The 24,708-nt window shown below is 46.1% G+C and overlaps 1 protein-coding gene and 1 non-coding gene across 2 annotated transcripts in view; both read right to left on the bottom strand.

Annotated features, from left to right (window-relative positions):
- BARX2 (BARX homeobox 2) overlaps positions 1 to 24,708 on the bottom strand; it is a 74,505-nt gene that overhangs the window by 2,982 nt on the left and 46,815 nt on the right. The window contains exons 2-3 of the mRNA XM_032868920.1: positions 11,983 to 12,283; positions 7,322 to 7,406 (exon numbers count right to left, since the gene is read on the bottom strand). Coding sequence (XP_032724811.1) covers positions 7,322 to 7,406; positions 11,983 to 12,283 — 386 coding nt within the window. The remainder of the gene's footprint in view (positions 1 to 7,321; positions 7,407 to 11,982; positions 12,284 to 24,708) is intronic.
- Positions 1,949 to 2,055, bottom strand: LOC116874419. Its single transcript, XR_004383992.1, has one exon. It is a non-coding gene; the product is annotated as a U6 spliceosomal RNA (small nuclear RNA).

Below are 24,708 nucleotides of genomic sequence, written 5' to 3'. Positions count from 1 at the left end.
CTTTAGAATATCACAGACAGTCCCTTCTTCCATTGGTTCTGAGCTCTGACTTGGTGTCCTTGTGGCTTTCCTGGGCAGCTAGTGCCACGCACTGCAGGAGGACCTGGATTAGCACGGATAATTAGGAGTGAAATGTATTGTGCTACTTACATAACCCACTTAATCTTATCTTCTGCAGTTGAACAGAGGTTCCTTGAAGGTAAATCCTGCAACTTTCCCTTGCTTTGTGCTCCAGACAAATCACTTTCAACTAACTCTACACAGTTACTAAATACTTATCAATCGATGACACCTCTTTCTTTCAAGAGAAGCACAGGACCTCCGGGTGCTGAACTATAAGAATGAAGGCAGCAACTCAATAAGCCAGAAATTCTTGTTTTAAACAGCTTTATTGAGATAAAAATCACATACCATACACTTTCTAGTGACAATTAAGTGATCTTTTAGATAGTCAGAACTGTACGACTATCACCAGAATCCAATTTTATTTTGTTATTTTTTAAAGATTTTATTTATTTATTTGACAGAGAGATCACAAGTAGGCAGAGAGGCAGGCGGAGAGAAAGGGAGGAGGAAGCAGGCTCCCCGCAGAGCAGAGAGCCCGATGCGGGACTCGATCCCAGGACCCCTGAGATCATGACCTGAGCCGAAGGCAGGGGCTTAACCCACTGAGCCACCCAGGCACCCCAGAATCCAATTTTAGAACATTCTTAGCACCCCCCAAAAGAAACCCCATACCCATTAACAGTCACCTGTATTTTGCCCCAGGCCCTGCCCCCCCAACCCTAGGCAACCACTCATCTGCCTTTTGTCCCTACAGATTTGCCTGTTCTTGCTATTTGATATGAATTGAGTTACACAATATGTCATCCTTTGCCATTGGCTTCTTTTCACTCAGCATGAGATGCTTTCAAGGGTCATCCATGCTGTAGCCTAGATCAATACTTCAATTCCTTTTTATGGCCAACTAATAGCCATTGTGGGAACAGATCACATTCCATTTACCCATTCATCAGTGGAGAGACGCGCAGGTTGCTACTACCTTTTGGCTGTTGTGAACAGTGCTGCTGTAAAGAGGGTACAGAAACATCTGTTCACTTCTTTTGGGTGTATCCGTACAACTGGGATTGCTGCATCATATGGTAACTCTGTTTTTTTGTTTTTTGTTTTTTGGACCTTCCGGACTGTTTGCCAAAGCAATTGCACCATGTTCCAATCAGCAGTCTACGAGGGATCCAATTCTCCATATCCTCACCAGTATGTGATGGTATGTCTTTCTGATTCCAGCCACGCCAGAGGGAAGGCCATGGTACCCATGCTTGTGAGTTACATTTCCCTGAGGACTGATGAAGAGGAGCATCTTTTCCTGTGCTTATGGGCCAACCATATGTTTTCTTGAGACAGAGGTCTATCCAAATCCTTCACTCATGTGAAATTCGGTCACATTATTATTGAGGTGTAAGGTTTCTTTTTTTTTTTTTTTTAAGATTTTATTTATTTACTTGACAGAGAGCACAAGCAGGTGGAAAGGCAGGCAGAGAGAGAGGAAGCAGGCCCCTTGCTGAGCAGAGAGCCCGACTCAGGGCTCGATCCCAGGACTCTGGGATCATGACCCAAGCCAAAGGCAGAAGCTTTAACCCACTGAACCACCCAGGCGCCCCGAGGTGTAAGGGTTTTTTATACACATTCAGGATACAAGTCCATCATCAGATACAAGATTTGCAAAGGCCCTCTCCTGTTCCGTGTGTTGTCTCTTCCCTCTCTTGGCAATGTCCTTCAGAGCATATAGGCTTTTAGTTCTGATGAAGTTCAATTTATTTTCTCTTTCGTTGCTTGGGCTTTGGTGTGCTCAGGAGATTTTGCCTAATCCAAGGCTGTGAATATTTACTCTTAAATTTTCTTTTTTCAACTTTCCTCTGGCTATTCGAGGTCTTTTCTGGATCCATAAAAAAATATGGAGCGCTTCACGAATTTGCGTGTCATCCTTGTGCAGGGGCCATGCTAATCTTCTCTGTATCGTTCCAATTTTACTATATGTGCAGCAGAAGCGAGCACTACTCTAAATTTTCTTTTAAGAGTTTTACAGTTTTAGCTTTTACCTTTAGGTCTATGGTTCACTTTGAGTTATTTTTTGTATATGGTGTGAGGAAACCCAGAGGCTCTCAATGAACACCTCTTTCTAGCTGGGGATCTGCTCAGCCACTGCACTTTCCACAGCAAACACACAAATAGGAAGGGGACTTCTAACAAGGTAGAGACGCTGACAGAATGCACCTCTGGGGAGAAGGCGTCCCTATATTCCTTTTCACATAAGTCAGCATCTGATTTTTATTTCAGTCTGAGTGCAGGCTGTTGAAAGTGCCCAGATGTGCCAAGATGGAATTTATGTGTTGAAAGCAGCTCCACTTGGTATGAAAGAGGTTATACAAAATTAAGTTGCCCCATATAGTAATCAAGTTATAAAAGGGCAGGTCTAAGGAAGCCACCTAATTGGCAAAAGAAAGTCCAGCCCAGCAATTAGAGAACACCACCCACACAGCTTGGATAGACCCCACCTGGCTGTTTTCCTACTGCACAGAGGAAAAAAAAAATCAAAACAATCAAGCCATTTTCTAAATGGGATAAAACATTCCAGCGCAAGCAATAATTAGGAGATAACTACCCTCTTGGCTGCTTCCCGCACTCGACCTCTGGCCCCTTGCCTCCCAGCACACCTGAGACAAGCAATTATCTCATAACCGCCCCATGCCAGGAGCTGTTCGTTCTCATGCACCCTGTGGCCCTCCTCCCCGGGGTCCCTTCTGCCCAATTATTCCTAAAGCCAATTTAGTCCCCTTGGTCGGGGGAGTCCAGACAACACACCGCACCCGAGGTCACATGCCTCTTTGAGAAACAGCTAGACACCATATACCTCCATTAGTCGTGTTTGCTGCTAGCCGCAGCTCCCCTCACCCCCCCCAAAACCCTTCAACTAGATATTCAAATATGTTGTGGCTGAAGATGTCAGGACAGGCCTGTTTCCTTTCCAAGGCACTTGGGTGGGAGACATGCAGTTAGATGGCAGAGCACGGACCATGAGCGCAGGGAGGGGCCCTCTATCTCCCCCATTACTCAGACAGGAAACTGAGCAGGCACAGTAATCTGCCATGGGCCAAGAGCAAGCCAAGGGCAGGGCTGGGATTTGAACACAGCAGCCCTGCCCACTTGACTCTAACGCTCTTACCAATATCTCATTGTGCATAATGAGCGAGGGATATGTCAAATGTGCCTCTGTGGTTTCTGATTCTAATACCGCTCTGCAGTTTCCCACTCTCCCGCCAGACCCTGGGTCACGGGCGCCTTCCCCAGGGGTGCTTTCTGCACCTTTTTCTGTCTTCATCTGCGGCTCTCTGGAGCAGGGAGAGTCAGATCAACTGATGGCTATTTCCATGAAGCTGAGAAGTTGGGATTCCCTGGCACAAATCTTTTTCCTGCACCCTGCTCAACAGCCTTTCCCTGCCGGAAGACGCCATGCCCCACATGCTAGAGCACTGAGCCGGAGCAGGCCCAGCGAGAAAGGACAGCCAGCATGGTTCTCATCCAGAAGACAGTTTCGGGGCCCCAGAAACCTGTAGAATTCAGTTTCTGCTTATATGTTCTCTGGCCTCCCCAACTGGATTCTCTGAAGATGTGAATTACATGGCTAAGTAAATAATAATAATAATAAAGGAGGAGGAGGAAGAGGAGGATGGTGGTTAACACTTCTCAGCTGCGTTCTATGCAGGAAGCCCTGCTAGAAAGCGCTCACAGGTATGAGCTTATTTAGCACCACAGCCCTATAAGGTGTTTATGTATGAGGCATTTTACTAACGGGAAAACAGGACCCCAGAGGTTAAGGAACCTGCTCAAGATCACATAGAGAGTAGCCATTTCACGGAATTGTTAACTATCTGGAGATATGCAGCGCCCCAAGATGAGGACGGCATCTGCTCTGTGGCCCACCCAATCCTGTGACCAGGGCAGGAGGCTGGTGTCCATTCGGATCCTCTCACTGAACTGGGTTTTAGAGCTGAGAGAGATCCCTGAATGATGAGGCACTTTTGGCCCGTTGCAAAACTCTGGGTCCTCCTGGAACTCGAGCCAAACAGAAATGGAATAGAGGGTGAGCGTCCCATCTCGTGTGCTAGATGAAATTTACCCAACCCGCTAGAAGTTACCAATGCTGACCGGTAGGAACTAGTCTGAGATGCTATCTGGCCTCTGGCAGCGCTCTCCTTGGCCGCCCTGTGAGTAACTCTTGAGAACCGAGTGCTAATCTTTTTCCAGTTCCAATTAGGTGACTAGCCTTGAGACATCTTTATTACCCAATTAGCTTTTTCTTTTCCTCCCAGTACTTGAAGAGATAGCCTTGAAAGAGTTCTACCAGGAAAACATATGAGGCAATCTGGATCCCAACAATGCCTCGCTGTTGAGGGGGAGTCAGAATTCAGACCCGCAATGGAACTACCACCCTCCCCTTTGTAGCTCTGGCCATTCTGAAGTCGTTCAAAGAGCCCCGGGTGCTCTGGCTCCTTCCTTGTGACCGTGACACCCTCCCCACCTTTGCCTGGCCCTCTTCTATTTGTCTGCTAAAACCATTTTAGACGACACCTCTTCCCTGATGCCCTCCCTTTCTCTATCCTGATTTCAAACCCAGTAAAGTTTGTGGACTGTGGACCTGATCCCTCTGAATAATTACTAGTTTCACAGGTCAGTCCCCTCCCACCTGACGGGGTACTCTTTCCTCATTTTATTTTGAAATGGACATGTTCGTGACTTATTTTGGCATCTCCGTTGCCCCGGTGCTCCATTCCTACGCTCAACATTTAACTGCTAGAGCGGACACAGCGCTTGGCACTCCTGCCTCTCCTAAAGGGACCTGGATTCAGCTGGCCCGTGGAATGCTCTCTGAGGTTAAATCTGCTGAGTGACTTCCATTTTGCTTTTGGTGACAGGGCTGACCCCCTCACTAACCAGCTCGCACTTGTGCCAGCAGCCCAGTGGCTGGTGAACAACAGGTGACGTCAGAGGCAAAGGCACACGCTCGTCCCACGGGCAGCGGGCGGAGCTGGCGGGGATGGCAGGCTGTCAATTCCTTAATCGTCTGACTCATGAAGAGATCGCTGATAACTGATTTCAACAATGCCTCTGCCACTCAGGAGACATTGATTTCGATGATGATGATTGACGAGGAAGGAGGTGGGTGGCGGACTTGCCCGAAATCAGCCGGGGAGGGACAGGCATGGGAACTCGGCCCAGAGTTTCTAACTCCCAGATCTGGTTCTTTCCGAGATCAGTTCCCCGGGAGGTTTCCGTCATTATTTTCTTCTTTCTTTCTTTCTTTTTTTTCCCCCCTAGATTTTATTTATTTGTCATGGAGAAAGAGAGCAAGAGCGTACACGTGCGAGCGCACACACAAGCAGGCAGAGAGGCAGGCAGAAGAGAAGCAGGCTCCCCGCTGAGAAAGGAGCCCCATGCGGGGCTCAACCCCAGGACCCCAAGATCACGACCTTAGCGGAAGGCAGAGGCTTGACCCATTGAGCCACCCAGGTGCCCCTCAGCCATCATCCTCATGTACCTGTAGCATTCTTAAGGTTTTGGAACAACATATTTCACCAAATCCCATTTATCCTTCAGCTTTTCCTTACACCCTTCTCAAATACCCAACCCCTGAACACTTCTGGTTCATATACCTACAAGAATTCTAATTCACCATCACATGCTCCCTGGATGCTTTCTGGATCTTGACTCTCCAATGGGGTCACAAATGCCATGAAGGCAGGCTTACATCTTATTTCATTACTTCCTACCGTGCCTAGGATAAGGCATGGTTCATAAGAGATGTGAAGACACACAAGTGGAGTCATTCAGGATATGTGTGTTTGTACTGACATCTTGGCCTCTCTTTGCAAGCTCTCCGGGGGCCATGCCGCCTCCCCCTGAACATCCTTCCCTGGCAGGCTCAGGTCCCCCCAGAGGAAATGATGAGATTTGCCCAGGAATTCCCTTCCAGGAATATAATAAATGCTGCCTGGCTGGCTTTTTTTCCTGTTAAGAATTAATTTACAATGTATTTCTTTTTCTCAGATGACAGCAAGGACTAATGTTTTCAGAAAAAAATTATTAGACAAAAGCACAAAATTGAGAAAATGTCTCCGTATCTAGTAGCTATTAAAAATAGCTATTGACTCACCTGTTTCCCCGAAAACTAGGGGCCAGAGAAGGACCTCAGTTTTAGTAACTGTAAAAAAAAAAACCCATCATATTCTAGCTCTTGAACACCAGGAAAGATGGCTTGTGGCCAGATGGGTTAGCAAATTAGAGTGTCGTCCACGCAGGTCTGGACCACCTGGTCCGCACCAGAGGAGAAAGGGCCAGTAAGTTTCAGTGAGGGTGTGATGAAGGCCCACGTCACAGGCCATGGTTGTACCTGGTCTTTCCAGAAAACAGGCTGCTTCCCACCCTCTCGTCCCAGCTCACCTCTTGTCTCTGGGCTTTGACCTTTTCCCTTGTGGTTTACAGAACTAGCAATGAAACACGCAACCACTTTGGAAAATCCAGATTTAACAGATTTTTCATAGTTGCTCTTTTTTAAGAAAAAGTGAACTATGATGAAGCTGAATCCTTTAAAATATGGAGATGTCTATTTGGTGTTTTTGTTTGTTTGTTTTTAGCAAGGGGTGTTTATGCTAATAGGTCCATTTAGAAACCAAAGATGGAATGCTTGATTAGCAAGGTAATAAAACAACGTTAGGGAAACCACCAGGGGAACCTGGGAGCTTGCGATCACGTGAACCCCCAGCCCTGTCACAGACCTCTGCACTCAGGATCTGGGAAGAGCCTCGACTTCTGTATTTGTACCTGCAATCCAGGTTCCTCTGATACCCACTGAAGCCTGACAATGCCTACATTTCAGCCCATGTAGCCCAGGAACAGATGTGCCCTATATGTCATCATAAACAAAGAGTCCTGACTTCTAATCTTAGCACCTGGTGGGAGGGGGAAGGAAGTTCTTTGAAAAGGCCAGCAGGTGGGGTGAAAACTAGCAACTGAGAAGCTTGTGAGCTTTCTTTTATTTCCAAGGAAACTATGGAAAGGAATATCCTTCTGGTCAGGAAATCCAGGTCAGAAGGAATGGCTTATCTGACCGTTCCAACGGCCTCCCTCCCAGCCAGCATCATAAAAGGCCTTCCACTCTCCAACACCCAAACCACCAGTGGTCCCTCCTGTCTTCTTCCCAGCTCTGTGGTAAGAATTTTCCCCATCATGGTGGGCACGCGGTGAGACTCACTCTCTTCCTTACCATTTTCTTCCACTTCATTCTGCGGTTCTGATACCAAGTCTTCACCTGCAGTTGAGTGAGTCCCAGAGACTGGGCCAAGTCCAACCTAGAAGGTGTGAGATGCAAAGGAAGGATGAGGAAGGAGGAAAGGGGCAGAAGGGATGGTGTCCCGCGGACTAGCTCCAAGCACCGCTATCAGAGTGTGGACGTCCCCCATTGAAGCAGTACTTCCCCAAAAAGCTTTACTTTCCTTCCAAGTATCTCATGGATGAAACTCTGGGAACCTGAGAAATGGATGCCTACAACCCAAGGGCACCTGGGGCCATCGTCCTGGAAACATCCACTGTCTGCTCTGGACCTGAAAAGGATTTCTCAGCCTTGATTACAAAGTTCTCTTTCTGACCTGACGGAGTCTTTACGTGGATCCCATATAAAATGAGGACGCTGTCCCCAAATCCAAACTGGAAAGGAAAAGTAAAGACCTGTCATCCTTGTCAAAATCCTCATTAACCCAGATGCAGCACAAGCCCCCCTCCTGCAGGGGGACCATCCCACCCCCACGACACCTCCCACAGCTTCTGCCCTCTGGACCTTCCCACCAGTCAGCCATCACCTGGGGGCGCTCCACATTGTCAAGGGTTCCCTGTTTCCCACAAGTACTTTCTGTCTCCCTGATTCAACAGCAAGGGCCTCTTTTCTGTCCACAGATGTGCCTATCAGGTACTCAGTCCAGACCAAGGGCTCAAAAATACTTTCTGATAGATTCATTCATCGTAGCTGCCCTGAACTATTAAAATTTGGGTTCCAGAAGACACATTCAATCTGTAACCCCTCCTGCTTCCCATTCGATCGATAACCATGGTTCTGCATTTCTCTGTAGCCTTCTGTGAATCCCTGAATGTCAAAGCCATTCCTGGGAAGTGTGAGGTTGGGAGCTACTTCCAAAGATCCAGCAACCCTTTCCAGGGAACTGCGGTGGGATCCCAGCCCCTAGCTCAGCCCCCAACAACCCATGCTGTCTTATTTATTCCTTTCTACGATGCTGTGAAGTAGGTATAATTATTCCCATTTTACGGATGAGAGATCTGAAGTTTGGAAAGATTAGAATCTCTCGGTAACCACGGTCAAATCCTGTCTGCTGCCTGTTTTTGTAAATAAAGTTTTTATTGGCATATGGACACGCATTTGTCTGCCTATGTCCATGGCTGCTTTCCTGCTCCAGGCTTGGAGGCGAGCAGCTGTGACAGAGACTGAAATGACTTTCTTTCTGGTCCCATACAAGAAAAACTTTGCTGAGCCCTGGGAGATGATCCTAGAGTGAGAGGTGCAGCTATGACGTGAACCTACTTAAGTCTGGCTTGTCTGCCTTCTCCTGTATGAGGCTCCCCTCCACCCACCATGTTTTTACACAAGTTCGATTTATCCAAGGGAAGCTCTTGCTCAAAGCTTTTGAAGAGAAAATGCAAACAACCCAACTGGAGTATATTGAATGTGAAAGAGAGCCAGGTTTCCAAACTCAATCCTCAAGACTACAACTATGGACCAATGTTGAAAAGAACCCCGAGTCTACTACCTGAGCACCAACAGGAAGGACCCCCTCCTTGAGCTAACATGAGGGGTCTCCCTGTGACTTCTAGAGTGACAACCTGGGCCAAGCACCCTTGCTACAGGGAGTGATGGTCACCACTTTCAAAGTCCAAGGTTTCTGAAGATTACAGTCTGTGGCTCTGAGGATCCTCCTGTCACACAAACCTTCCCACCCACAAGCCTGAGCCACGGGGATGCCCGAGAACGCGTTCTCGGCCACAACTTTCCTTCCCCAACATCTGACCGTGAGCAAGACCAGCGGGTATTGGCAATGAAGGTTCCAGGTGCCCCTTGCTGGCACTGCAGCTGCCCAGCTCCCCTGCTCTGACCAGAGGGCACGATTACAATCTCCAATAATAAAAACAGTCTTCCTTCCCCGAAAACCTCAGAACCTGTCTCACATCGGCAATTCACATATCTCCGGTTGTCCCAGGGAAAGGGCGACTGGAAGCTAACAGTTTTATTGAAAGTGATTAACAGACCGAAGCTAGTAAATTCCCTGTGCTGAGAGCACTCAGCCCTCCCCACTAATGAAGCATTGCTTCCCAAGCAGCCGTTCATTAGGAACCAAAACTCCAGGGGGTTGTCCCACAGGCTTCTGGTCTCCCCGGCTCCCACCGCGCCTGGCAGCCCGGTTCACCTGAGGCCATCAGGTGCATGAGTCAATGGCAGGCTCACTTCACGGCTCCGCATTAGCAACTGGTGTTAGCTCACTTGGGAAAAATGCACCCCTGACTCACTCTGGCTACAGAAAGGCACTTCACTGTCATCGGCTTTCTCTCATTACCTGCCACCGTTACAAATTCTCACTTCCCTGTGTATTCGCTCAAATGGGGTCACCTAGGAAACTGGAGAAACAAACAAAAGGGAAGAGGGAGAAAGCTGTGGGAGGAGGGAGTGCTCATGGCCCTGGTCACGTAGGGAGGTGAGGAACACGGGAGAGGGCGGGTGAAGGCGGCAGCTCCTATGCCAGCCAGATGGTGTCCTTCTCCCCAGGCAAGTGAATCAGTCCTGCGTAGGTCACCTGAGAGGTGCCTGAGCAGGTATCAGGAAGTCCCAGGAGCTTGATGAGGAACGTACAGTTCTGTTAAAACATTCTCTGACTTCCAGAAAATAAGCCAAACGTTTTACCCATGCTTGTTGAAGCCCTTTGGGTGTTACTACCACACAAGTCATAAACAATGGCGCCCACCTCCACTGGCTGCCCAGCTCCCTGAGGCCCTCCTTTACCTGCTGGGGCCACCAAAACACCAGCTGATAACTGGGCATCCCTTCTGTCACTCCCCAATTCACAGCCGTGTCTCCACTGTGTGGCCAAAGCCTTCCCCAGAGGCTCACGTCCCAACAGGACTCCCACCTTCCCCCACCAAACCCATTTTGTCCTCTGCCGTGCAACTTCGGTCGTTGTATCCCTGTCTATGCGGTGACCCAACCCAGGAGGAACAGGCTTCCCAGCTCTCTCTTCCCTTCCCCATGCCGGTGTCAAGCCTGGCCATGCCACCTTCAAAACTGTTCTTCAATCTATTCCCTTTGCTCGGTGCCCACTGTCACCGCCTTAATTCAGGTCTTCAGGGACTATCCCTGGGCTTCCTCCCACTCCCCTGCTCCATCACTTCCATCTCAGATCAGACACTGAGGATGCCACCAGGACAAGGAGTCTAAAAGGTAAATCTGGCCACATCCCTCCCCACTCTTAGAGGCTGCCAATGAAATCTAAATCAGCAGTCTTTAACCAGGCACATGAGCCTTCCCACCTCTGGCCTCCTCTCCTGCCACACTCCCATTTGCACTGTCGGGAGCCTGCAGTTCCCTCAGCGTGCCCAGCGAGCCGTGCCTCAGTGACCCTGTGGGCCATTCCCTCTGGGCCATAAGAGTCAAAGCTCTTCTGAAATGTTGCCTCCTCTGAGATGCCTTCCTGAACCCCATCTCTCACATACTCCACGATGTCTCTGGGCTCCTCCAGCCCTTGGTAACATACCGGCACCAGGACCCGTGCCTTGGGTCGTGGGTACTTGTTGTCCTGCCCTCCCCTAGCATCTCCTGCACAGCAGAACTCTTTTCTCCTACTTTCTGGATGCACACTCGGACACAATGCCCGGCCCCCAGCAAACGCCCAGCACCCAGCTGATGGGGGCTCGATTAAGTGAATCGGTAGCCAGATGCTCTTTAGTGAGGGATTTGTACACACCTTTCTCACTTAAATTTGTGTCAAATAGCTACTAACTAGCTTAAGAGATGCATGACAGTTTCCTTCCCTTTCTCTTCAATAGGACTAGGATCAAACCTAATACAGACAAGGAAGTGAGCAAAAGAACAGAAAAAGGACCTGGAAAATCCTCCCAGTAAAGAGGATCACATATTAGCTCAGCCCTCTCCAGAGCGCCTGAGTGAGTTTGAAAGAATAAGGTAAAACATACATTCTTACATATTCTACAGTTAAGATACTAAATTAAAGAAAGGAGGTGAGAGATGAAGGTCTTTGAGTAAATCAGGGGTCACAGTCCCCTCACCTGGATTTCAAAAGGGTTTAAAGAAGGAACCCACATCTGGGTCCTGCTCGTCTCTTAGCCAAGTGGTTCTGACTTAATATCCATCAAATCTACCCCAACATCTAGCGGCTCCTGAACCAAATCCGCCCAGGCCTTCCCAGTCAAGGGCCAGGCCTGCAGCCTGAGTCAGCTGGGAATTGCAGGGTGGGGAGAAGCCTGAGAAGGTCCCGGGTCCCCATCCCACAGCTAACCCCACTGCGGCTAAGCCTACGTGTAAGCGGCTTTAAAAACCAAACCTGTTTGCCAGCTCAGAGCCTGGGCAACCTATTCACTAAACTTGACTTTGATTCTCACACTGGAGTAGTTAAGTCAAATATGGGGATACAGCTGGGGCTTAAGGATGATGAGCACCAGTGGGCTGGGTGCTGTCGAACAGGCTGTGACGTGCGCCAAGGGTGAGACTCCTGCCATCGTGTAGAACCTAAAACAGTCCTTGACCCTCTCTCTAAAGGAGTCCCTGTGGCTCTCCATCCCGGACCGAGAGCAAAAGGTGTCACCCCTTCCCGAAGGCCTTCCCCATGGACAGTCCCTTCCCCGGGTTCTCACCTGTCCGGGGTGGACAAGTACTTCTGCTTCTGGAACTTCTTCTCCAGGCCCATGAGCTGCAGCTCGGTGAAGATGGTACGGCTCCGGCGGGGCTTCTTCTGCCTCGGCGTGGGCTGCTCCGTCTCCGACTCGCTGCTGCCCAAAGCCTCACCCCCTGGGGCCTCATTGGAAGAGGCCTCGGAGGCCGGGTGGCAGGACAAGGCCTGGGCAGCTCCCGGGGGGGCGGGGACCAGGTGGGAGATGACCGCGGGCTGCCGGGTGATCACTGAGAGGAGAGGGTATGCCCGAAGGGAAGCAGGGCCTGGAAGACAAATAGAGCGCCAGGTCATGAAAGGAGCCGGGGTGGAAGAGAGACAGGGCCCCTCAGAGGACCACTGGCCCACGCCCGTCTGCGGGTAGGGCCTCCTGATCATAAGGCGGTAGAATGGAAGAAGGGGAAGAGGACCTAGAACTGCTTGGGGGCGGGCAGGTGAGCGTTGCTCAGTCTGGGGTGTAAGAACATTTAAGTTCCCCGAAGGTAAGAGGAGGTTCCTGCAATTCGTCTGGTTTTGAGCGGGCATGTCCCCGCCTCCTCTCCTTGAAACCCCTAAATTCTGGTTTCAGAGATATAGGTCAATGGTCTGAGCTAATGAAAAGAAAAAGCTCAAAAAGTCATCAGAAAAAGCTACAAACACATAAGGAAGGATACAGAATAGCTTTGTAATATACAAACTGCCTAAAATCCCCCTGGGTCTTTATAAAAATACATAGTTGCAACTATGAATTCCTCCTGAGAGGTCTCTAGACATTGAATCATGACATTTTTCAGAGCTGGAAGGAAGCTTAAAGGTGATTTAATTCAACTTCTTCATTTCAGAGACAAGACTGAATGAAAGGCTAAGTGACTTGCCCAAGATCACAGAGCCAGGAGCAAGAAAATCCAGCAGTCAAACCACGTTCTTCTGGCTTAATGTCCAGAGGTCTTATCACATCAGGAATCACAGGGATACACCAATCATTAGAGGGGAGGTGCAAACAGAAACAGATTTTAACTCACATGAAAACTCAGATCCTTTCTGACCTGCTGCCTCCAGCGCTGTGTGAAGGAGGATTGTCCGGCTGGGTCAGGGCTTGGTTGAGGAAAGAGAGCTGGGGTTGACTGCCGACATCTGCTGTGGGCATTTGCGGGGGTGTATGGTGGCACGGAGGCCAGTTATGTGCCACTCCTGCCTTAGGAATTTCTAGGCAGAAGTACCATTCCACCAAGAATCTGTTATGTCTTTAAAGTTCAAGTACAAGAGCTCTTCTTTTTCATTATTCAATAGGATCGTGCTTAAAACATGATGATCCTTACCCATCTAAGTCATTTTATCTCACTGGGCCTCAGTCTTGCCATCTATATAGCGAATAAAAGCAGGTAATTTTAAGGAATTCTTCAAACCCTAATATACTGATGCCATAAAAGTGCCTCTCATCCCAAGCCCATCTTGACACCTGATGAAAGATAGAGAAGACTCAGGGGTTGCCGTTTGGGACCCATCCCAGCCCTGGCAGCTCACTACCAGGGCAAAGGCAAGCCTGTGAGCTAACCAACGATCCCACTAGCTCTGGATTAAAACCAACCCAAGTCACAGAAACACCCGGGTGCTACTTGGGCTGTACCTCCCTCCCCTGGGTTGGCATCTGTCTTCGTAGTCATGCCTGTGCTTCTGTTTTGGGCCCCAGTCATAGTTATTAAAAAGGATAACTGCTCTTGTTCTTTGAGTCCTTCTCATAAGGCCCAGTACAAACCACAGACTTGTTAAATAGTAAATCACCAATGGCTATGTCTTTCATTAACTCTCCAGCCAATGCCAACATTTGAGGTTTTGTGCTGTGGATTCTTTCTCAGGGGGGAAAAATCATCCAGGAATGAATTACAGCAAGAAAATGAGGAAACCTGGGCCTGTGGTTTTGGATCTCCCAGGACACATTATGAAATATGTCTTCTCGTGAAAACAGTATCTGAAAGTTTTTTTACAGGTACAACGTACTTCTCATCTTGAATCACTTTATTCCTTTAATTCTGACATTTCTTTTTAAAAGGAACTATCTTTACGAAACAGGCTAACCTAGAATCCAGAAGCTTAGGAGCTTACCAGGAAGTGGCTGGTTATCTACCGGCCTGTAAGATTTTCAATCACCAGAGTTTAGGCTTTCTCTTTTGTAAGAGAGTAAAACTTTTTTCCCCCAACATTAAAAAATATTTGGGATGTGGGGTAATACCTGGTGTTGGCCAGGATATGGGGAAATGGGCCCTCATATATTGTTGGCGAGATTGTAAATCAGTATAATGTTTTAGAAGGACAAATTAAGCAATACCTCTCAAGTACTGATCCAGGCGGTTCTATAATTTGAGACCAATTTTCCCATATGCACCAAGATTTAAGGACAAGCATATTCACTGCAGCCTTGATTATAATAAGGAAACAGGGAAAACAACCCACATATCAACAGGAAAATGATTAAATAAATTATGTATCTATAGTATGAACTACAATGTAAGCACTAAAAAGACCTATATAAATACATAGATTACATGAAAAAATAAACTAAAATGGAAAAAATTCTGAAGTAAATTACTGAGCGAAAATAAAGGTATGGAACAGTTTGCATTCCATTAAAAAAAACTGGATGTGTGTCTGCATTCATAAATGCGTTGTTTTTAAGCCCAGGAAGTTAGTCACCAAGCTATTAACAGTGATTAGCTCCAGAGAAGATGTGGGAGTGAAGTAGGTCGAAAAGTAGTGTACATGTATGACTCTAATCCTGTATTTAATCCTGCCATAAATGTTTACTGAACATCTACTATGGGCTGTACTCTGTTCTTGAAGTTGGGGATAGAGCTGTGACCCACATCAAGTCCCACCTTCAGGAAGCTTACATTTCAGTCGGGAAGGCAGACAGCAAACAAACAAATATATGATGCCAGGTAGTGGTAAATTCTCTGAAGAAAAACACAGCAGACTGAGAAGATGGGGGAGGGAAGGAGTGGGCAGGTATTTCTGAGAGGGGAGGCAAGGCAAGGCAAGGAACAAATAACAGTTCTAGTAAATGGGTGACTCAGGGGAGAGGAGAACATTGGGAAGGGCACCCCGGGGGCAGAGAACCAGCTCAAGCAAAGCCCTAAAGTGGGAATAGGCTTGTGTTCAAACAGTAGCAAAAAGGCAGAGTGAACCATGTGGGGGCGGGGGGAGGGGGAAATAAAGGTTCCAGGAAATAAAAATTTGGAGAAATAGGCTGTAGCCAGATCACATACGGTCTTGAAGGCCAGGGCAAAGATTTTCTTCAGAATGTGATAAAAGCATTAGCGAGATCTGAGCTGGAGAAGGACATGATGTGCTTTGTGTCCTGAAGAGCCCCATGGCTGCTGTGCGGGGGGCCTGACTATGGCAGTGAGTGTGGAAGCAGAGAAGTAAGATGGGAGGCAAGGCCACCTTCTAGACCAGGCACCACTGTGGCAGGAGCCGACAGGGAGCAGCTGCGTAGTGAGAGGGGGGTCTGCGCAGCGTGTTATTTACAGTGAGGGGTGGAAGAGCCGACAGGATGCTGAGTGGTCATGTCCAAGCTACTGAGAGCTGCCATCTCAGGTCTGGGTTTCTGGCCTTGGTATATAAAGGAATGACGGTGCCATTTGCTAAGGAGGGAAAGACGGGGCAAAGAAGAGACCAAGATTTCTGTTTTATTTTTTATTTTTTAAGGATTTTACTTATTTATTTGGAGAGAGATTTCGAGAGAGCACAAGTAGAGGGAGGGGCAGAGGAAGAGGGAGAAGCAGGCTCCCTGCTGAGCAAGGAGCCCAACATGGGACTCGATTCCAGGACCCTGGGATTGTGACCTGAGCCAAAGGCAGATGCTTGACCGACTGAACCACCCAGGTGCCCCAAGATTTCTGTGTCAGACAAGCTGCTGTTACACGTGGTAGATGTTCTGAAGAGGCAGCTACCCGTACTGGTCTGGAGTTTGGAGAAGAGCTTAGGCTGGAGACACAGCCTTGACTCCTGGGAGCACATGTGGTGCGCAGAACCACAGGATTAAACGACATCACCTAGAGAGCTAGTAAAATAAAGAAATAAAGAGATCCAAAGATGGAGCCCTGGGGTATGCCAACATCTGAGGTCATAAAAAGGGAGAGAAGCCCATCAAAAGGACCAAGGAAAGGGAACCGAGAAGCAATAGGAAACCACTATGCCATGTATCCCAATTTCTAGATGATTCTTCTGTAGTACAGCTGACCTTTGAGCAATGGGGGGTTAGGGCACTGACACAGCAGTTGAAAATCCATGTATAAATTCTGACTCTCCATAAACGTAACTGCTAATAGCTTGCCAGTGATCAGGGGCCTTACCAATAAACAGTGAACACATATTTTTTATGTTATTGTATTTCAGTATACCATATTCTTACAGTGAAGTAAGCTAGAGAAAAGAAATGTTATTAAGAAAACTATAAGAAAAAGGAAATACATTTGCAGTATTGTACTCTATTTATTGAAAAAAATCTGTAGCTAAGGGGACCATGCAGTTGAAATTCGTATTATTCAAGGGTCACCTGTATTTAGATTTTACGTTAAGCATGTATTATTTTTCTAATTCAAAAAAGGAAAAGTTAGACTAAACAAACTTCAGTTTTGTTCTCATTGTTAAGTTTTAGTATACATCCAATTTGTCAAAAAAAGAATTTTTGTGCCCATAAATGGTTAAAATTTCTTCTAAAAGCTGGGCCAAACAAACAAAAACCCTCAACAACCTAGAAATCCCAGCAATGGAGTATAAATTATGTTTGATTTTATGACACTGCTAGTAAAACAAATATTGTCTGTTCGGAGCAAAGGGGACTCTCTCTCAGCCACCCCTGAGCCAGTGGGTCCAAGGAATTTTCTCCTTTCATGATAGAAGATGTTTGAGTTCTCATGCTAGACAGAATCACATTCTTTCTTTTAAAATAAAAACTGTATAATGTGGAGAAATGACGGTCTTTAACAAGTGGTCCTGGAATGACTAGATATCCATATGCAAAAAAAAGAAAAGTAACCTAGAACTCAGAACTTACTTTAAAAACTGAAAATGGATCATAGATCCAAGTAAATACAAACTTGTAAAACTTTCAGAAGAAAACACAGGAGAACAATCTTTGCAACTTTGGGTTAGGCAGGGAGTTCTTAGCTATGACACCCAAAGAATGTCACAGTAAGGAAAAAGGTCAAAAGCTGGTCTCCATCAAACATAACAACTTTTACTTGGCAGAAGATACTACCAAGAAAACAGAAATATAAGCTACAGACTGGGAGAAAATATTTGCAAATCATACACCTGGCAAATGATGTGTATCCAAAATATACTAAAAAAAAAACAAAAAAAAACTTCTCAAAGTTTAGCAATTTAAAAAATCACTCCATAAGAAAATGAACACTTTTCTTTTTAAAGATTCTACTTATTTATTTATTTGTCAGAGAGAGAAAGGGAAAGCACAGGCAGGACGAGCAGCAGGCTCTCCACCAAGCAAGGAGCCCAGGGTGGGACTTGATCCTAGGATCTTGGGATCATGACCTGAGCCAAAGGCAGATGCTGAACTGATTGAGCCACCCAGGCTTCCCTGAACAAAGATTTCGAGCAGATACTTTACCAAAGTGGATACACAGACAGTATATAAGTACATGGAGAGCTGCTTAGCATGATTAGCCATTAAGGAAACGTATATTAAAACTATGACAAAGGGCAACTGGGTGACTTCGTTGGTTAAGCGGCCGGCTCTTGATGTGGGCTCAGGTCATGATCTCAGGGACCTGGGATCAAGCCCCGGTTGGGGCTCCACACTCAGTGTGGAGTCTGCTTGGGATTCTCTCTCTCTCTCTCTGCCCCTCCCCTCACATAAAAGCCTAGGTCCAAATGTTTATAGTGGCATTATTAGTCATTATCAGAAATGAAACAATCCAACAGCCCGCCACTGGGATGGAGGGACAAACTCCAATGGAATCATGGAATACTATTCAGGAATAATAAGGGAAGAAAGTGTTGATACACACAGCATCAAGGATGAATTTCAAATGCATTACGCTAAGTGAAGGAAGCCAGACTCCAAAGCTATAGAAATCCATTTATAAGACATTCTGGAGAAGGCAAGACTCGAGATGGAGAAGACACCTAGAAATCAGTGGCTTCCAGAGATTAAGCGCAGAGAAAGACTTTGACTATAAGGAGGCAATACAAGACAATTGGGGGTGACAAGGCTGGGTTTTTTTTTTTTTTATATTATTATTATTGAAGTGCAGTTGACATACAATGTGACATCAGTTTCAGGTGTACAACAGAGTGACTGGGCGACTTTTCATCTTACACTACGCTCACCACAAGTGTAGCTCCCATCCGGTGACGAAGCTGGTTTGTATCTTGACTGTGGCTCTGGGTTAGACAATTTGATGCATTTGTCAGAACTTGTAACTGTATACTAAAATAGTGAACTTTTACTGAATATAAGGTAAAAATAAATTTAAAACCCCCAAAGGGTAATTAAGTACTTTGATTGCTATTTTGTTTTGGGGTGCTTTTTTTTTTAAGATTTTATTTATTTATTTGACAGAGAGAGAAAGATCACAAGTAGGCAGAGAGGCAGGCAGGGGTGGGGGAAGCAGGCTCCCTGCTGAGCAGAGAGCCCGATGTGGGGCTCGATCCCAGGACCCTGAGACCATGACCTGAGCGGAAGGCAGAGGCTTAACCCACTGAGCCACCCAGGCGCCCCAAGTTTTGGGGTGCTTAAACACTTTTTTTTTTTTTTTAATTTGAGCATAGTTGAAACACTGTTAGATGAGTTTCAGGCGTACCACATGGTGATTCAAAATACATTATGCTAGCTTGTAGTGTTGTCACCGTGCAATGCTATGACAGTTCCATGGACTGTATTCCCTATGCTGTGCCTTTTATTCCCATGACTTATTCCTTCCATAACTAGAAGCCTGTACCTCCCACATTCTCCCCTCTGGCAACCAAAGGTTTGTTCTCTATTTATAGATCTGATTCTGCAATTTGTTTGTTTGCACATTTGCTTTAAGGTTTTTCTTTCTTTCTTTTTTTTCTTTTTGGTTCAACATATAAGTGCAACTACATGGTATTTGTCTTTCTCATTCTGACTTATTTCACTTAGCATAATACCCTCTAGATCCATCTATGCTATCTCGAATGGCAAGATCCCACTCTTTTTTTTTAAAGATTTTTATTTATTTATTTGATAGACAGAGATCACAAGTAGGCAGAGAGGCAGGCAGAGAGAGAGGGGAGGAAGCAGGCTCCCCGCTGAGCAGAGAGCCCAATACGGGGCTCGATCCCAGAACCCTGGGATCATGACCTGAGCTGAAGGCAGAGGCTTTAACCCACTGAGCCACCCAGGTGCCCCAATCCCACTCTTTTTTAAGGCTGAGTAATACTCCATTGCGAGTGTGTCTGTCTGTCTGCATCTGTGTATATATATGTCACATCTTCTTTCAACAGGAAATGCTAGAATCAAAAAGACATGAAATAACAAGTGGTGGCAAGGATGTGGGAAAAGGGAACCCTCGTGCACTACTGCTGGAGGTGTCAACCCATACAGCCACTGTGGAAAACAGGATGGAGGGTCCCCCAAAAAATTAAAAATAGAACTACCCAGATACGACCCAATAATTCCATTACCAGGCATTTACCTAAAGAAAATGAAAATGCTCTTTCATTTTTATTATTAAAGTAACACAATCTGTTATAAAAGAAATTTAAAACAATTTGGAACTATATAAAGTCAAAGTCTCCTCTCACCACTGTCAACCCTAGGCCTTAGAGCTAAACTTCCATCACTATCCCCATGTATTAGCAGAAACGTACAGATGCTCCAAATCTAATCTCTTGAGACCCGTAGTTCCCAAGTGTTCTTTTGGGGAAGTATAAATGCGTCACTTTTTTTCTCTAAAGGGGTAGCCAACAATGTCAACACCACCTACTGACCAGTCTAGTGACTTCAAATGCTACCTTTAAGATTCACTAAGTTCCTAAAGAAATGAGACTGGGAAGTTTTGTTCATTCTGGGAATTCTGGGAGTCTGCTAAGGACTTCTAGTCACCAGAGTTCTGAGACTCTCCTGCTCTCTAGAAAAGCAGCACTACCGTTCCCCCAAGGGCTGCCTTCTGGGGAGGTGATCGCCCACTGCTACATGAAGGTAGTGGGTGTGAGGGGACGATGGGAGACGGGGAGACAAGGGTTAGGAAATCAGAGAAAGGGATACATTTCTAGAGACTGCTGTGAGTCTGCAACTTTGGGGAGAGGAGTGGCTATTAGAGAAGATTTCTGAAAACCATTTAGGGTGTATACTGTGTATAATCCATGAATATACCCTTTCAGAAGATCTAAAGAACTTCATGCTCCAGGCTTCTGTGGCCAGATTTTTATTGTCTTTGAATATGATTCTGGACATACACTGGGTCATATGGGGCCCTAAAAATAATTAGGTTATATGATGTACTGGATTCTTCTAACCTACTGAACTAATATACAGGCTGACCACTCCACTTTAATTATCGTGGTTTTTAAAGGGAGTTTTGTTATCTGGGAGAACAAGTCCCCTTCTCTATTCTTTTTTACAGAATTTTCTTGGCTATTGTCATTACTTTATTTTTCCAGCTGAATTTTAGCACCAACTTGTTAGTCTCGAAAAAACCAAATCCCACTAAAGTTTTGGTTCAAATTACCTAACCTTATAGATCAATTCATGGAAAACTGTTCTTTTGAGGATCCTACCCTCTGGTAGGTTGGAATCAATAGCTGTTATTTAAAAATGGCTTTGGAGGAACACTCATGCACCACTGATGGGAATGCAAATTAGCACAGCCATTGTAAAAGTAGTATGGAGGCTCCTCCAAAAATTAAAAATAGAAATACCATATGATCTAGTAATTCCACTATTAGGTATAAAATATCAATTCAAAAAGATACATGTCACCCTATATTTACTGTAGCATTATTTAAAACAGCCAACATATGGAAGCAACCTAAGTGTCCATCAATAAATGAGCAGATAAGGAAGATGTGGGCTATATAAATACATATACACAATGGAATATTATGCAGCCATTAAAAAGGATGAGATCATGCTTTTTGAGACAACACAGATGAACCTAGAGAGGATTATGTTAAGTGAAATAAATCAGACTGAGGAAAAAAAACCCACACGACTACATTTATGAGTAAAATCTAAAAAAAAATTTAATAAAAATTAGAATCAGACCTAGAAATAGAACAAACCAAGGGTGGCCATAGGGTGGGGGATTGGAGAATGCACAGAATGGGTGCAGGAGAGTGGGAGGTAGAGGCTTCTAGTTATGGAATGAATAAGTCATGGGATCAAAGGCACAGCATGGGGAAGAGAGTCAATGATACCGTAATAGCTATGTATGGGGACAGAGGGTGGTTCTCCTTGTGGTGAATACAGTATAATGTGCAACCTTGTCAAATCACAATGTTGTACACCAGAAACTAACATAACATTGTGTGTTGACCACATTCAGACAACAGATAAATGGTTTTTGGACATTGACGCAATTTGGTTCTGATGCTTAAACCCAGCAAAAAACCTTCATCAAAACAAAGCAAACAAGGGCACCTGGCGGGCTCAATCAGTAGAGCACATGACTCTTGATCTCGGGGTCATGAATTCAAGCCCCATGTTGGGCGTAGAGCTTACCTAAAGAAGAAAAACACAAAGTTCTAAGGAATGACAGTGATCTAAGGCACTGTCCTTTACAGAAACCTATAGTTGCAGGCATCCTGACTTGACCTCTGAGGCAAGTTCAAGGACAAAGCTGCACTTTACTTGCTGGCTGGGAGCACCACATGATATTGGAGGTGCACACAGGACTGCTGGGATGAGCATACATGTTTGGGGGTTTTCAGGAGGACCTCCCTTGTTAGTAAGTATAGGATCACAGTGGAGCAATGTGTTGAGTTGTGCGTCCTTGGAAGGAAGGAGCTTGGCTGCACCAGAAGTCAGGGTAGGAAATGTGCATGCTTTGGACCACTGAGTCTCCCAAAAGGCAAACCCACAGGGAGCAGAAAAGTGAGCTAAAATGCATTTCAGCCAGCTGTTTGCCATCTTTTATTTTATTATATGGCCCAATTCCCAACAAAACAACACCAGCCCCGAGCTTTAATGTCTCAAAGCACTGGCAACTCCCATTTCATATTCCCCCAAAAGTACTATGTGATTGTCCAGCCACATTTTTATATTTTGGCTAAAAACCCAATGTAGGTTTTTAAAATAGTAGGGAAAAGCTTGCAATTAACACATTCGCTGGGGGGGGCACTGCAGTCGCTGAGAAGGCGGATGGTGTATAGTGCTGTGTATTAAGGAGGTCTTTCCCTTTCCCTGAGAATCATCACTATGTGAAAATGTTAACTGAAGACAGCTGCCCTGCTAGGCTAGATCATTTACATACACTTGTGAAATTCAAGCACGGTATCTGCCACCGAGGAATGACTGCCCTAAACCAAGGACATTGTTTAAACAAACACATTTTTTAGTTGACAAACAGAGAGTAAACATAACCACAATGAATGCGTTTTCTAATCATTGTTTTCCTTCAACCAGTTGCCCTCACCAATGCTTTGCTGCAGGACGGATATCACATTAACTGTGTGTATTGTGTACCTACAAGTGGTTCCCTGCCACGTGACTGGCTGTTTTGAGAATCGGGTTTTGGATTCGAAAATCTGAGCACATCAGCAGTCGGTGTGCCCTGGGACAACCCAGGGTGTGTGGGATGATACAGAACATTCGGCAGGCTCAACAGAACGTTTTCCGGCTATGCTGATTCTGGAAACTGTAACCTTGTGCATGTGACTGTGTCTCGGCCAAGGAGAGGCACAGTCCAGGCACATCTCCTCTGTATAAATCCTCCTTCGTGGCAGAAGCCTGTCCCTTCCAACTACAGCTTGACTTGAACTTCAGGGCCAAATCCCCGAAGAACAGTGTCTGTTCCTACGCATCTCCTGTGGGCTTCTCTTCCATTCTTCCAACATACCCAGTCCCCAAATTGACTCTCCACACTCACATTTCCTGTGGACACGGGCGAGGGCCAAAGGTCTGAGTGGATAAGAATCTCTAAGCTGCTTGCTTGACTGATTTATGTTCCAGGAATGTGTGACCTATATATCCGCTGAGAGCTTCAAAGGATCGAACGCAACACATACAGAAACACGGAGCAGAAGTACTCAGATAACCTAGCAGACTCCACGGGACAACTGGGTGGTTTTAGCTGAGTTTCCTGGGAAAAATCGTAAAATCACTCATGCCCCAGAGATTCCCATAGGCTCACATTCCTGCCACTTGGCTGGTAATCTGGAGTAGGGGAAAGAAGAGGCTCTCTACCATTGACTTGTGGAGCTATCTCGAACAGGTTACCAACACTTTCCTCGTTTCAATTTCCTCTTCCATGAAGCGGGGCTAGGAAGAGTTCGCCCCTGAAGATTTCTGTGAGGATGAAGTGCGTTACCATTTGTGGAATGCCCAGCAGGTTTTCGTTGCTGTTCCCTCCCTTTCCTTTCCTGGCTTCACTGGAGTTGCCTGATGCTCTCTGAGTAAGCCAAAGGAAAGCAGGTAACATTTTCTTAGGGAGAAAGCAGAATGTACCCGCACGTACTCAGGAATTAGGCACATGGGTCTCCTTATCCTCTGGGCCTTCATATGCAAAGCAAGACCGCCCAATCAGAGTCCACCAGTTTCTCCTCACCACATGGTGGGGGGGGGTCTTCAAATGCCCTTACAAGCTGTGTAGTGACACTGACAGCAGCAAGGGGTCTAAAGGAAATTGGTGGGAAGGCTGACCTGGTGGGACATGGAACATCCCCTAAAATTATCAAGACTCTAGAAATCATATGCAGGTTTTGCAGACCTGTAAAAAAAAAAAACTCCGTAGAAACACTTAAGAAGCCCAAAGCTCAGCTCTTCCCAAGGGGAAGAAGGATGGAGGCAAAGATGGCTGCAGCTGGGACAGACCAGAGTCCATTTCTGACAACTGTGGAGAAAGGAGATGCGGGGGTTAGAATTCATTTGCCCTGTCTCATGCTGAAAGAGGGAGGAGGTGAGCCGAGGGTAAGTGGTCAGCAGAGAGGACGATTCGGTCACCATGTGTAGATGGCTAATCTGTAAACATGAGACAGAAGGGGAAGAGGAATGAAAGCAATCATAAAGACGCTCCAAGGGGCCTTTTAACTTTGGCACACGCCAAGTTTCTAGAATGGTTTCGCACAACTAACGAAAAGAGAAAATGTTTTAAAGAGGCCAACTCAAAAGCTGACAAAAATGCCTTAGCCAGGGGCGCCTGGGTGGCTCGGTGCGTTAAAGCCTCTGCCTTCAGCTCAGGTCATGATCCCAGGGTCCTGGAATTGAGCCCCGCATCTGGCTCTCTGCTCTGCGGGGAACCTGTTTCCTCCTCTCTCTCTCTCTCTGCCTGCCTCTCTGCCTACTTGTGATCTCTGTCTGTCAAATAAATAAAATCTTTTTAAAAAATGCCTTAGCCATTAACTACTTCACTAAAAAGGGGGGGGCATTTTGATGGGTTACGTGTAAATGAATTAAAAACACACAGAATAAACCTATTCCAAAATCCACACAAGACTGTCATACTGTCAACTCTGGAATAAGCATCAGCTAAATAAAAACTTAAGAAGGTTCACAACGGTTGAAAAGTAA

This window comes from Lontra canadensis, unplaced genomic scaffold (assembly GCF_010015895.1).
Source record: "Lontra canadensis isolate GAN:19392208 unplaced genomic scaffold, GSC_riverotter_1.0 scaffold36, whole genome shotgun sequence".
Taxonomy (NCBI): Eukaryota; Metazoa; Chordata; class Mammalia; order Carnivora; family Mustelidae; genus Lontra; species Lontra canadensis.
Note: the sequence above shows the minus strand (reverse complement) of the source record. Positions and strands in the feature narration are given on the sequence as shown.